At 40.4% G+C, this 15,053-nt stretch overlaps 2 protein-coding genes across 2 annotated transcripts in view; one reads left to right on the top strand and one right to left on the bottom strand.

Annotated features, from left to right (window-relative positions):
• The window catches only part of LOC306764706 (multiple C2 and transmembrane domain-containing protein 1-like), a 144,324-nt gene extending 138,960 nt beyond the window's left edge, over positions 1–5,364 (top strand). The window contains exon 22 of the mRNA XM_079251921.1: positions 2,485–5,364. Coding sequence (XP_079108047.1) covers positions 2,485–2,556 — 72 coding nt within the window. The 3' untranslated portion in view covers positions 2,557–5,364. The remainder of the gene's footprint in view (positions 1–2,484) is intronic.
• Positions 5,365–7,411: 2,047 nt separating this feature from the next.
• slf1 (SMC5-SMC6 complex localization factor 1) overlaps positions 7,412–15,053 on the bottom strand; it is a gene marked incomplete at its 5' end in the record, with an annotated part of 29,886 nt that continues 22,244 nt past the window's right edge. The window contains one exon of the mRNA XM_079251159.1: positions 7,412–8,139. Within this exon, the coding sequence (XP_079107285.1) occupies positions 7,643–8,139 (497 nt within the window). The 3' untranslated portion in view covers positions 7,412–7,642. The remainder of the gene's footprint in view (positions 8,140–15,053) is intronic.

Below are 15,053 nucleotides of genomic sequence, written 5' to 3'. Positions count from 1 at the left end.
CAGTGGGAAACTAAGCAGTTAGGAATAAAGACTTGGAGTTAGACTTTATTTAATCTCACTGTGAAGAACATCGCTTTTTAAAGCAGCTTTTAGTATGGAATAAAGTGTAGGAAGCAACAGAAAAAAATGAACATGCATTGCAACAAATATAAATATAACACACAAATATACACATACATAAAAATTAAAGTATGAATAAAATAAAAAATAAAACAGCCTTACAAGCTATATATATATTCACATTGTGATGGTGGAATATGAAAAAAGTATAGTGATTTAGGAAGTGATGACGGAGGTATTGCACAGTGAAATATAAATAAATAATACATAGTATTATGATTGTACAGATGAGTTGTACAGTCTGAGAGCAGTGGGAATGAAGGACCTGCTGTAGCGCTCCATCCTACACTGAGGATGTCTGTCTGCCTTCTGACCAACTTGTTAAGTCTCTTCCTATCGTGGTCGGTGCTGCTCACTCCCCACTAGACAACAGCGTAGAGGACAGCAGAGGCTACCACAGTCATAGAATGTCCTTAACATCGGCCTGCACACTGAAAAGGACCTCGGTCTCCGCAAAAGGTGGAGGGACTCTTGCCTTTCTTGTACACGGCACCTGTGTGGTGTGACCAGTCAAGTTTATTGTTGAGGAGAACACCCAGATACTTAAAACTTTCCACCAGGTCAAAGTCTTTCCCCTGGATGTTCACCAGTGTGCGAGGTGGTGTCCTTCTCCGGAAGTCAATCACCATCTCATTGGTCTTACTGGTGATTAAGCACAGGTGGTTGCGTTGGCACCAGTCTACATTATGACTAACTTATACTCTAGCTTGGTCCCCTCGGACACCACAATGGCTGACTCATCAGAATCCATTGTGCATGTAGATACACATCTAGTCCCTGGATTTAAGCCAGCTGATGCTTATATTAGGAATGTTTTATTAGTTAAAATGCCACCATGAAGCCCAGTCAGACCAACATGACATAAAAATTCTCTTGGTAGAGACTTTTTTTTTCATTAGAACCCCTAAACAGTGTGAACACAGTGTGATGTTATGTCTTGAATTGAAGTGACATTGAAATATCTTGGCACTTCCAGCTGTTCTTGAACATTGAGCAAAATGAAATATTTTTAACTCTTAAAAGCTTTTACCTTGGCTCTCTGTTCCGTGCATCTTTAAGTTACCCTAAGCTGATATAAAAGACAACATGATGATGCTGTTCAGAACAGGGCATAGTGTTCAGTTCAGAAGTTTTAACATGACACAACTCTGTTAAACTTTTATCTGATTTCTTTACGCTAATTTTGACACTGATATTTTACCAACCTTAGGTTTGTGGCAGATCTGTGCCTCTCTGGATCTTGGTTTGATCTCAAACATTTCCCTCTAAGCCAGGGCTAAAAACTTTTTTTTTTTTTTTTTTTTTTTTTTGTCAGACTCTAATTAACACAGTGAGTAATTTATATTTCTATTCATACATTAGAACTGAGTATTTTGGGATGTGTAGCTGACAAGAAATAGTTTGAAGTAATTTCACTCTGGTCTAAACTGAACTGTTTGCATTTTACTGTGTCAGTTTATCCATGAGTGTCAAATAAACCCATGTCAGCATGGAGAAGTTCCCAGCCACAGTCAATCATGACCACTAACAGGATGTTAGTGAATTTCCTTTTTTGACACTGTACTTATGAATTTGACCATCAGCTCATATTGGAAAACCCAAATCAATCAAGTACAATGCATGAACTATCTTTTTTAGTCTTTCAAATATGTTTAACAACTTTTCCTAAAGGAAAAAAGGGAATTCTGACATTTGTTTGGTTTGTCTAAACCTCTGAGCAGAAATGTAAGTAGAAAACTGAAGATTCAGAAGCCTCCTCAGACAGAGGTCATGTCCGGCGTCAGCTTGAAGGTGGAGAGTTTTGCTGTTCTGTGACAGCAGCTCCGACAGGCTGAGTGGAAACGGAAAGATAAAGGCCACGTTTTCTTCTTTGTGTAATCAGTAATGTGTTGATAGCGTAATAGCTTTTCTGAATTCCTAAAGGGTAACAGTGCACATTTTTTTATACTGTCTCTCTCCCATCTTTCTGCCCTTTCTCTTCTCACCATCTTGCTATGCTGAGATGTATTTGTCTCTTTGAGCTTTTCCCATGAGCCCTTGCCCTGTTCTTTGTTTGTGTGATCCTTTCCCTTAGGCCACTGTTACACATCTGTGGAAGTATGTGTGTACGCAACTCATTGCGTTGTGTCTGTAAGTGAGCGTGAGTTTGTTTGGAGCTTTGAACAGTGTACACACACTGCTTTTTGTGTGTGCGCATGTGAGTGTCTGCATCTGTGAATGCACAGTGTAATCAGTGTGTAATCCCTTCCCTGAGGCCACTGTTCCACGCAGCTGGATCAGAGCCTCTGGAGGGTCTCTGTGCTATTCAAGCATCCTTTGCTCTTTCCACCTGACCGGGTGGTGTGTGTGTGTGTGTTTTAACAGGTGCAGTACCGAGAGCTGAAACTGGATCCCAATCCAAGTCCAAATAAAAGGAAGAAAAACAACCCCGGGTAGATCACTGCGTCCGCTCATCGACTCCTCTCCTCTTCACTTCTCTGATGTTGGTCTATTGCTGGACACCGAGGAGCAGAGGAAGACTCCTCTTGAGTAGCTCTACTCAACTATCCCTACATATGTCTTTTTTTTTTTTCTATCAGTTTTTCCATTTTATGCTCTTAAACCTAATTTTGTTTTTTGTTTTTTTTTAATTTCTCATTATGTGTAGTACAGATTCCTAAAGAGACCTTTTTTTCTATAAGACAAATCCAAAAGACCCCTTAAATTCTTACCATTCTACCATCATGCTCTTTATTATGGTATGGATAGAATTAGTTTTATATCAATCCGATTTGCTGCTCGTTTAATTTCTTTAGCACTCTTAACAGCTCAAAGAATTCTGTTTCTTTGCCACAAGTTTCACACAAAAAGAAATCGAGATTATTTTTATGACAGGGGGGATTTTTTGGTTTTGTCAAACTTTATAAAAAAAAAAACAAAAAAAAACGGGCCTTATATTAACATTCTGCACCACAGGTTTGAATTTATTTAACTTAAGCTGTATTTATTAAATGTTTTTGGTAAAATGTTTCTATTTTCTAATTGTTTTTGTACTAAAGTATCCTTTGTTTTCATCCCCTCTTGGATATTGTAATACCGTTATCTTCATTGGAAGTTATTTGGATCGTCTCCACTTAACTCAGCCAGCCAGGTTGATTAGCAATTATGGAGGTAGCCTCCAGACATGTTCCTCTACAAAAAAACAAGTCTGGTCCAACAGGCTGTGGGCTTGTTGAAGTATCTCTGTGCTTTAAAACATTCGCTAAAGTTGTTCTTTTCTTTTAAATATATATTCCTGTCTGTAGGAGCATTGTTAAGTACAAGAGCATTCATGTTAACCCTCATCACTGCCATCATGATTTAGCCATATTTAACCTCTTAAAGGCAAGTGAACAGTAAAAGAGCCCTCTTTTGCCTGTGAGGAAGCGCAGAAGACTGGGCCTGCTGTTGAAGTGTTAATATAGATGTCACCCAGTCTATGCAGAGTGTTGTCAGCCAGGCAGGCCTTGAGGCAGCCACAGCCCTAATCTGGTTTAAAAGGCTGGTCGCCATCCCTCTCATCTCTCCGTGTGTTTGCCTTAGCAACGACACAAAAAAAGCATTTACCCACACAAACACGTGTGAGTGTGTGTGTGAATGCATGCCGACACAAACAGCCTCTTCGTCTCACGAGACTACACAGCTCCTCTAAGAAATCCTTCGTACTCCAACTACTTGCTCGCAGATGAAAACATAACATCGTATTTGAGCAGGAACATTTTCTCCCTCTCAGGCGCACACACACAAGCTGACACACAAACACGCTCTCTGTGATACTGCGCCCCAGGCTGGCCGCCCTCTCCATCTGCCCCACCTCCTGTGCCCACAGCTCAACTTTGATCAGCCTTTGCAGAGACAGAGGCTTGTATGTGTGAGCTGTGTATGTACAGAGTACGAGTGTTTGCATATACGCGTTTACGCTGTCAGACATGTTGCTTCTCTCAGCATTGGTGTGTGTTACAATTGTATCTTCCCTCCAGCTGTAGACTGATGCCTAGATTTAGTCATAGAGTATGTGTGTGTGTGTGTGTGTGTGTGTGTGGTGCAGCAGAAGCGCCAGCTGTTATTTGGTGTCGAGTTTGCTGAGATGCTAGATGAGCAGCGAGTCATTGTGTGACAAGACGAGGCTCCAAGGGGACTTAGGCCTGAGATGTCAGGGATAAAGGAATGTTTGTGTGTGTATATGTGTGTTTTATGCTATTTCAGATTCCACTTCCCGTCATGCTTCCCTCCGTTTGCTCTCTGCGGTTCCCTCATTCGTCAGCGAGCAGGGTTGCGACCCTGTCTGAAGGGACGGTCTCTTGGGCTTCTTGCTGAGCATCTCTTGAAAGATCACAGCACAGGCTACGTTTGAGGAGGTCTTCTCTCATCCTATTGATCCCTGCCTCCATTCCACCCCCCTTCCTCCCCCTGTCTGCCTGTCTTTAACACTCTAAATCCCCTGCTCACTCTTCTTTTTGCTCAGAGCTCTTCTGCCATTTTGTCATTTTATTGCCTCATCCATCCGTCTCTGTACCATCTCTTTTACCGTCGCTAACTTCTTCCCTCCTCATGCCTACATATCAACATGTTCAGATCTATCATTCCAGAGTACCACTGTTATTGTTTTCTTTCCTTTTTTTTTCCCTCCCCTTTTTCTTGAATCCACTTGAAAGACAGTAACAGACTGTCCCAAGAGCATTGCCACAAACTGATTAAAGCCTCCTCAACAAACAACTCTAACTCGTGAGGTGTTAGTTTATTTAATTTTTTTTCTGTGTGTGTGTATTGATGCCTGAAGGTACTGCTTGAATACCTGATATGTATGTCTACTGCTATGTGTAGTCATTTTACATCAAATTGTGGTGACTGTTGTGTGGTACTGCATCCAAATAATGTCTTATTTTAGGTTATTTATTTGGGTTTTTGGCTCCGTTTTAACGCAAACCAAAGTGTTTTCATTTTGCACGATGTAGAGAAAATAAATAAGAATGTAACAGACTGACAGCTGTAAGGAAAAGAAGCACTTTTATTTGCACCCAGTTGAAATGAGACTATTTATTTTTTAAAAAGGATACTGTACATAGCTACTACGGATTAATTTATGGTTGTATTTTATACAGTATGCCTGTTGATGGTCTGGTCATATTGTAAAGTAGGTGTATGCCTGCATTATTTTTTCAGATCTGTCTTCTCCGCCTGCAATGTTGCCTGCCTGTGACATCTTCTTGTGCCCTCTTCCGACCAGTGACATTTTCAGAAAGGGATTCTGTGAGAGCTGAGTTAGGGTTGGGGTCAGGAGGGGTAAAAAATATGACAAATATCTCTTGATTTTTAGTAATGAAATGCATCTGATGTATGTGGCTTATTTTGGGAGAAAAAAACCCCCCAAAAAGGATTAAATATTTTTATCATCTTCAGTGGTTGTAATTGTTTTCTGCACAAACAATCTCTTCTTCAAAGCAGCACGTAATATAATATTTCAGGTTATTTTTTTACTCACCTTTGCACCATTACACTGCACTCTCTCTACATCTCTGTTCACGTCCAGCTTTGTGAAGTGACCCATTCTTCAGTTTGACTGAAACACAGAGTGGACATTGGTGGCTTGCCATTTCAGACTAGAATTACTGGAGAACTGGTCTATTTACCCAGCAACTAGAATGTAAAGGCTATCAATATGTCAGAGCCTCTTGACACTGCAGCAGCCACATTCCTCTGGCTTGTACTCCAACTCTAACAAAAAAAAAAAAAAAAAAAGGCCAAAGCAGAGGTAGGTGGTAACACTTGTTACTAAATTTTGGTTGGGATTTGAATAATTTTAGCTTCTGACTGTGATTAATGCAATTAGTTTCAGGAGAAAATGTGTTCATCAAGTTTCTCTCCAAGATTTTGGGCACTGGTAAAAAATTTGACTGAATCGTTACATGAGAACAAGATGAACTAAGGTCTATAATGTGTACAGCTTAAAAATTTGACAGCATTTTCAAGCAACATTAATATATTATTTGTACTTTTTTTTTTAAAGTTGCAGTTTTAAAATGTGGAAATTAGCAAAGGTTTGGCCTCATAAAAAAATGACAGGGCCATAGTGTTCAATCACTATGGCTGGAAAGGCTGGATGATGTAAATTCCAGTACACCAAACCCACTTGTCATGTCCCATCAACAATCAGCTACCTACTGAAGGAGCTGCCTAGCGCTCTTAAAACTGAAATACCCAACTCACAGAAAGCAGGAAAAGAAGACAACAGCAAATCTTTTCAAGCAGTTTTTTTTCTATGTAAATAATACATGGACAAAACAGCAGTAAACAACTGCTGCCTGGCAGGTTCTGCCGCCGTGGTGCACTGGTTGTGTTGTGCAACCCAGCCTGCTTTAAGGCATGAAATGTTAGAAAATGATTAAACACAGTTTGGTGTAGGAATATAATATAAGATTCAGCATTAAAAAAAAATAAAAAATAAAAAAAAAATCGGCAACTGTTGAGCACTAAGATGGACTGATCACGCTTTGTGTAGCAGCCAGCAGTCCGAGGTACATTTCATCCAGAGGGAAAAACACATTTAATTAAATTCAAGCAAATTCTTGAAGCAAACTTCGGCATCCAGTTGTAGCTTCAAAAACAGGAAAAAGATCTAAAACATAGCATTTAATTACTACCTTTACTTCTCATGGCCCTCACTGTCCCAAAATCTAAACGTCATCTGAAACCTGTGGAGAGACCTTAACAGACCTGCGCGTGTAAGATAGTTTGGGACTAAAAAGATTAGTAGAAATTACATGAAAAATGCAAAAACAGAACATAATTCCCGTCACAGTTGGTGCTTAATGAGACGGGGATTACTAAGTAGTATCTTTTCACTTGGTCCTTTTTTGCTTTATTATAAACTGTGAAAAATCAAATGTTTTAAAAAAAACTCTTTATGCTTATAGAAAACCAGCTCATCACCTACTCAGTGAATGACAGCTAAACTTTTTCATGCATCCAATAATAAAATTGTTGGAATTTATTATGCAGAAAATATTTTTCTGAAACAGTGTGATCATCGATTTTTTTCTTTTATTTTTGTCCAAAAAAAGAAAAAAACAGTTTGGAAAGTATAAAAAAAAAAAAAAAAAAAAAGAATTTCTTAACAGACCACACTAAAAGCAAAGGAAAAGTTCAGTTTGAGGTGGTCACTGTAAACATCACTATTTTAGAGTTCTCATTAAACAAACAACAAAACAAACAAACTGTTTAATAATAAATACAAATGTCCTTTTCCATTCATTTGTATATAAAACATGCTGAAATAATGTAAAAGTACATAGAAACTCCAGTATAAAACTGTACTTTTCTCAAAAGACACAGATATAACTTCAAACTGGCTTCAATGTCAAAGTGAAGGCAAACAACAAAAGGGGGTGAATAAGATGAACTTGTACAATAAAGCCTTGTTGAACTGTAAAATGGTCTGACAGTTGTCTTTAACATTCAGTGGCAGAGTTTGCATGTGAGTGTCTTTAAGTTAAATGAGCTTTTGTCACAAATCAGCAAGTAGAGCTTCACCACAAAACCTTAGTTTCTCCAGCATCTCCTTCAGGAACAGTGTATTCTCCCCTATGCATTTTTTCACAGCTGGAGATACCTGCTCCTGGTGCCTCCCTCGACTGAGCTCCAACAGCATCTCTACATCTTCAACCAGCCTCACTGCCCGCTGATCCGTCCAGTTCAAAGTCACTTTTAGTTTGGAGTGTGTCTCCAGGGCCCTTACAAGTTTGTAGGCTGGGTTGTGGAGCTTGTTGGAGGACTGCGTGAGGCCAGGCAGACCCCTCTCCAGCTGGTATGAGAAAATGAGCTGACCCAGCAGACAGGATCCAGCTTCCAGGAGGGGAAGGTTCAAGACATCATTCGCTTTCTTCCTCATCACTGAATCTCCAATCTTTGCGCTGTGGAGGAGCTCCTCCTTCTGAGCTGGCATGAAGATCAGATCCAGTGGGACCCGTCCTTCTCCATCAGTCTGTCGGAGTAGGACTGAGCCTGGTGGAGACAGAGGTGTTGGGCATCACTTCACACATCATCACGTCACATTTAAATCAAATCTATCAGACATTTGCAACACAAATTGAAGCCACTATGCTCCATTTTCATAGCCACACTGCAGCAATAAAAAAAATTATATTCACACAACCAAAAATTTGTGAAAAAAAGAGGAAATGACCTGCAAAGAAACCACACACAGCAGATGTTATTGTGCAAAGATTTCTGGTACTTCTGAATAAGGACTTTTTTTTTAATGCAGCAGAATCTAATAATGTGTTGTAAAAGTTCACACATTTGTTTTGATGGAGGCAGATATTGTTGGGATTGTACATAGACTGGAGACAAATTTACAGATGTGCCATTGTTTAGTGGCAATATCTAGTATATTTGATCAATTTAAAATAAAAAACTAACTTTAAAACGTAAATCTTGAAAGTAACACCCACTTGCATTTCAGCAACCTACAGTAAAGCAGAAAATGATCAGATTTGTATATTTAAAAGTGAGCGAGAAGTTGACTTGAGGTTAAGGAGTATAATATCAACAGCCAGCTGAGGAATCAGTGTTAACGCCGTAACACGGGCAAAACTGATGCGCAGCCAAAAGGTTACATTCAGCATCATTATTAAATAAGGCGGAAGAAACGTGACACGGGTCAATGGCAGGACACAGTCAAAAGAAATAAATTGTACAAACACACAAATGCATATACTATACAATACACACACATGCTGAGAGAAATTCTCACCCAAAGTGTGTGAAGTGGATGGTTTAAATGAACAGCTGTTTTCCCACTGGCCCTTAGTGCCAGACTGGGCTATTAGCTCACTTCAGCACTAACTTCAACTGACACCTCGCCTTAGCTCTGTGACTGGCGGGTCACTTTGTGTTTGTGTAAAAGCCGCAGACGGTTAGTGAAGTGATGGAGGCTTCGCTTTTCCGATGCTCTGCTGTAAGTGAACTCATCGCCGTCAACAGCGACGCTGGAAGATACCGCGTGGTGCCAAGTCGCAATAGGCTCCAACTGTGGCGTCAGAAAACCGCTGTGTCGTGAGTTTGGGCTCCATGGAGACGGTGGTTTCTGAGCGCATGATTGCAAAGAAACAGATTCATTCAAATAATTTGTGAATGTGTGAAAAATCAGTAGCCTTGGAGTTTCAACTCTATGAATTCACAACATCACCACCAACCTTGGCTTTTCCCTTTCAGCCCTGTTTCACTGCAATCAAACCAAACATGACAGTCACTGAATGTAACACTTTATTCCAGTCTCTCCTTGTACAAAGCCAGCAAAGTTATAATGGTGACATTTACTGTCTTGTCTCTCTACTCTCCGTTCAGGTTGAAATCCATTTTTCAGTGTCAGACAGGCCTGCGCGCATTAAGCTTACGTGGAGCGGGTCGAGTCAAGAGTGAGCCCTTTGTTTGCTTTCAGATAGACCCATTTCTATGGCAAACTGCTCTTGATGGCACTTGACTGTTCAACCTTGGCAATGCTGCTGCCACTTATGAGCGAGTTTACGGCTCTGTGGAGGCTCTGCATGACACAGACAGCTGAAAGGCTGCTTGATACCAATGCTGGCAGTTGTTTTTCCTTTTGACAGACACTGTGGGGCTGCAGAAACATGATGTATTAAAGGAGGGACAATTCTATGTATGTGTGCTGTATGATGACAAAAAGCACACTTACAAAGCTTCCAAGATGCAATTTTGGACCAAAAAGAGTCTCAATTAAAATGACCCTATTTCGAAACAAGAAAAATCTTTAAAAAGCAATGTTAAGAACTTAGAAATTGCTCTCCACGTCCGTCTTGTGCCGCATTAACGCTGCTTGTAGCAGTTACGAGATAATCGGTGAGAGCTCATGCAGCTGTTTGTGGAAGGTCGCCGCTCTTTTACTTTTTAGTGCTTCAAGTCTGAGTGGCAAAAACTCAATCTGCATAAATTGTGGCATTAATCTACATAAACTTTTACATAAGCAGGGACATTTTGAACGTAGGGGTCAGGCATCAGGGGCAGCAGTCAAGGACGTAAGAGCGCAGATTTGATCAAAGTGGCCATGAGAGAACGGTGGAAGGGAGTGAGATGGAGCGATGCGGTATTTGTGAGGGAGGCTGTTCACGGCAGGCCATAATCACCAGGTTTTTGTGACAAGCCTCTTCACTATTATGCACACTCAGTAGGTGTGGCTGTAATGAGTGAAGCTGAACAACCTGTGCATGTCATGTTGTGGGAAGCTGCAGTAGTTCAAGAAAGTCTGAGTTTCTACAGAACCTCATACAGACATGTGGCAACGAGTAACACAATGTGTGCAGAAGAATAGATTCATCATAGTCCCTTTTGGAAAAGCTTTATAAAACTATGCTTGCCATTGAGAAAACCAGTTTTACCCTGCAAGCAAACATGCAGTCTAAACCGGACAAGGGTTAGTTTGTATTTTTATCTATTACTTTTTTAAAAACAAAGAAAAAAGTAAAACTCTTCTTAAACAGGCAACATTTAAATTGCTGAACTAAATACATGAAACACAAAATTAGCTCTTATTAAAGATGTACAGAAATTTCAATCCGACATTCAAATTCTGAATCAGCTGAGCTGTTGAACAACAGAAATCCTGTTTCACTTCAGTAAGTCACAGAAAACAATTAGCCGTTCACCACTTCCTGCTAAAAAAAAAATCTGTGATGACTAAAAATTCAGAAATCGAATAGCGTCAATTTGCTCCAGAGTTTTATGTCCTCCTGTCTGTCATGCCTCAAAAACAGCTCTGTCTCCCCACAGAAAATGCACATCACCGCCACAAGATAAAGAAATGCAAGAACGAGCTGCACCGTTTTCCAGTGTTCCCTACCGTCATCATGTCAAACTCAGCTGACAGACAGGTTCCAATCAGAGGGATGACACTGTTGCGTGGAGGAGGGGGGCCCCTGCAGCACGGCCCTGGGCTCGGCTTGCCTGAAAGCCTGCAAGGCTACGTGTTTGATTGTAGATCTGTCTGCCTGAAAGCTAACTGACTACTGGTGTGCACAGTATGCAGTTTGTTACATTTGCATATTTTCCTGGCCTTACTTTTTCTCTTTCTCGCATTAAGCATCAACTGTGTCTTTGCGTTTTTCCCAACTTTTCTTTTCGTCCTCTTTTTATAAATACTTGCATGTTAAATCCACACAAAAACAACAGCAGGTGCTCCCTCAAACATCAGTAGATATGAAGCCCATACTGATGTTTCAACACACCTTCATATATGTCAGTGGTCAAATTTAGTGTTCAGCTGCATGTTTGAACAGATGACAGAAATATTATGTACTTTTGATTATGTAACAAACATACACGCACGCACACACACACACACAAACACACACACACTTATGAGACTTCAACATGGGTTTTTTTGAGCAGGGGCTGTGACTGAAGTGAATCCAGGTTTTGGCGCTGGATGTCAGATATGCTGCAGTGGAGATAAATACAACACCTTGGGGATTACATGAGAGCATAGGGTAATTACACCATCCTTTGTGCGCGTGTGTGTGTGCACATGTGCATGAATGCAAAAAATACCCCGCTAAGACCTAAGCTCTGAAGGTACAGCAGAGGGAGGGAATTCACATTGTGAGCAGAAGCCACTGCCTGATGCACCAGCCAGATGCAGTCTGGCTCACACACACACACACACACACACACACACACACACACATTTACATACAGAGTGCAAAGCCCTTTGGCCTTTAGAGGGCAGGCGAAGACAAGAAATATAAAAGCGAGAGTGGAGGAAGGGAAAAATTGGCGCAAAAAGAGGGAGGGAGTGAAGGAAAGAAAGATGCAGTGCTCCCTCCCCCTATGTCTCTTTCTCTGTGTCTCTGGTCTGAGGCTGGGGCTGAGGCAGACAAGCTGGGAAGCAGGCAGTTCCACAGCATGGTAAACATCCTCACTCTCTTTCTCTCTTTCCCCCTTGCTGCCTGGATTAAAAAAAAAAAAAAAAAAAAAAATTGAGGCAGGGTGAGTGTGTGAACTGCAGCCAGGGGCATGGCATCATATATCCACAGGGAGCTGCTAGCTAGCGACTAGAAACCACAGCAAAAACAACAACCAAGTGAAGCACCAGAGCAGCCAGCAGAGAGGCAACAGATTCAAAAGAAAAAAAAAAACAGAAGAAAAACACCAACCAAACAGCAGAATATGCTGAAAATTCCTCTCTGCCTTAGTTATAGGCTCAGTGATATCTCCCCCCCCTTTTTCTTTTCTACTGTGATATTCAGTACAAACAATATAGCCTTTGGGGCTTACATCAGTTGCTGTAGTTAAGTCAGTATATTTTGTGTAATGGTTGGGGAACATTATATTGCATTTGCACCAATCCTCCAGTTCATCTCAAGCCATCCAGATGGATATCACTCTAAACAGAAGACTTTTTCTGCTGCAGGTGAACTTTATTTAAAACAAAAATGAAAAAAAAAAAAAGTTTTGTCTGATCAATAATTGTTGGAGCTTTACCCTTGAAATCCAGAAACTTATTTTTGGAAATGTTGGGGCGAGGCAGGTGGTATAATGGCAATTTTGGGCTGCATGTAATGGTACTGGAAGGGGTGTTGAATATGCAAACATACAACTGAGCGCCGAATTAGTATCTTGAGTTACTGTAAACAAAGAGGAATGAATCCTTAAACTGAACCAATGAATTACGGATGTTTTTTTTTTTTTGTTTTTTTTTTATATTGTCATGGACACACTTTTAATGGCAAAAAAAATTAAATGAAAATGTATTTCTGAACTCTTTCTGCTCTTTTTCTCCCCACATCTCTCTTTCATTACAGAATTGAAGCCTTTTTAAGATGTAACAATTAATAAAAACAAAAAAAAAAGTTACAATCTAATAGTTTTGCTATTTTTTTAATTCTCACAGAAGAGTGTAATAGCCAATTAATTCAATTCTTCTGACAAATTTCAAACTTTGAGGACTTGAAACTTATTATAGTCACACTGATAAAATATATACGAGTTCCCACTGTCTACATGTTTCTGCAGCTTTAACAATTCAGAGGTGAGCAAGAGGCTTCCACTAGTACTGTGGCAATAAAAGCACTTCACATAGAGTGCAGTCTGTAGCTCATCATTCGAAGAATAGTTTTTTAAAAAACACACTTAACTGCTTTGAATCTCTCCATTTAGACAACACGACCCTCTCCACTGGAGTTCAGACATCCTCATTGTTGCCATCTTGTTAATGAACTTCGAGTAAAAAAAAAACTCCTCGTTTGCTTTTTTCTTTCACTAACATTATTTTTTTTTCAATATAGCATCCAAATTCCTTCGTGAATGGTTGGCAAACATTTTAATTGAGTTGAAGAAATAGGTACAAGAGCACTGTGAATTTATTCTCCTGCAGCATGATGATTTAAGGTCATGGCTGCGAGCACAGAGAATGATCTTCAAACCAACACATCAAGCTCATTCTGGCTCGTGACTACTTTATTTTTCGAAATCGGCTCAGTGATAACAAAAGAAATTAATTACACTTTGAAACTTGAATATGTTTGCAGATGGTTACAAGTACTTCGATTTCACAAGTTCGCATACTCCTTAGAAATGAACACAACAATAAAAAAACTCAAACTTGGGGTTGAAAACAAACAGCAAAATACATTAAAACTCCTAAGTGTTACTTGGCCTGTACCCTTTCCCTGTCATGGAAATTCACTACCATTGTGGCCTGTGTGTTCAATAAGAAATAGCTGTTCAAAAACAGGGGCCAAAAAAGGAAAAAGTAAAACCAAATGTTTGAGCATTGTACGTGACAAATCTAAATATCATCATCCTTCTCTTATCCTCCCCTCATCTGCAGAAATCACACATATTAGAAGAGTAAGGAGCAATTAGGGAGGCTATTGGATCGAGCTCCAGACCTAATCCCTGGCAACCGCCCGAAAAACACAAAAAAAAAAGTCTGTGTGGTTACATGGGCTTATGTGGGCGGGGAAGAAGAAAGAAGATGAGTTAAAAATTCCCAGTGAGGGAAGTCCTTGAACTACAGCCTGGAGAAACCTGCAGTTGAAACGTCAACGCACCCAAGTGAAGCCGTGGGCTCTGAACACAGCTTCACCTCTAATAGCGTGAGTGCTTAGCTCCTCACAGCTGCCAGTTCAGGACCCACAGGGACGTGAGAGCTGAGCAGGATGGACTTTCTTTACTCTTTTACTGTGTTGACAAGCAAAGGCCCAAGTGTGTCTAAACCTCTATGTGTGTGTGCGTGTATACATGACAACGTCTGATGAGACTGTGCGCTCCATGTGCCACTGAGCAAATGACATCTTTCTGCTCCGCAAACACTTGTTCACATCAAGATCTGTAGGGACCAAAGGATTTGGTGCATTAAGCCTGTGCGTGTTTATCTGAGCATTTAAGACATGCAGAAAATACAGAGAACAAAAGGAGACAAAAATAAAAAAGAAACTGAAGAAGTAGTCATGTGGCAACTGCCTCTCTGACCTTAACTCAAGACGAATAAGTAGAAAACTTATTGAGGAAAACAAGTTACAAAGATCCAAACCTCCACGGTTTTTTTCAGCTCCAATATAGTTTCCTCCCAAAAACCCCAAATAAGTCAACGTGGGCTTACAACTAACTGTGCTTATTTACGTGGTGAATAGCACATCAACGATTACTGTCACGGAGCCGGGTGGTGACAGCTTAAAGGCTCTTTTCTTTATTCTTCAGCCTCTTCGCTAACTGACATGCCTCCTCTGTGTGCCAGGTCTGAGCTGCATAGCTAAAGGCTCCAGGTCATTTTCCACTCTAATAAGGAGTACCGGCTGCCACGGCCACCCTGCAAAACTCAAACATTTCCATCACCCAGGGAAGGACAGGGCACAAGAACAACAGCACACTCTGGCAGATGCATAATTGCAGGCCACTAT

Source organism: Telmatherina bonti (assembly GCF_933228915.1).
Source record: "Telmatherina bonti genome assembly, chromosome: 13".
NCBI lineage: Eukaryota > Metazoa > Chordata > Actinopteri > Atheriniformes > Telmatherinidae > Telmatherina > Telmatherina bonti.
This window is presented reverse-complemented; position numbering and strand designations above follow the sequence as displayed.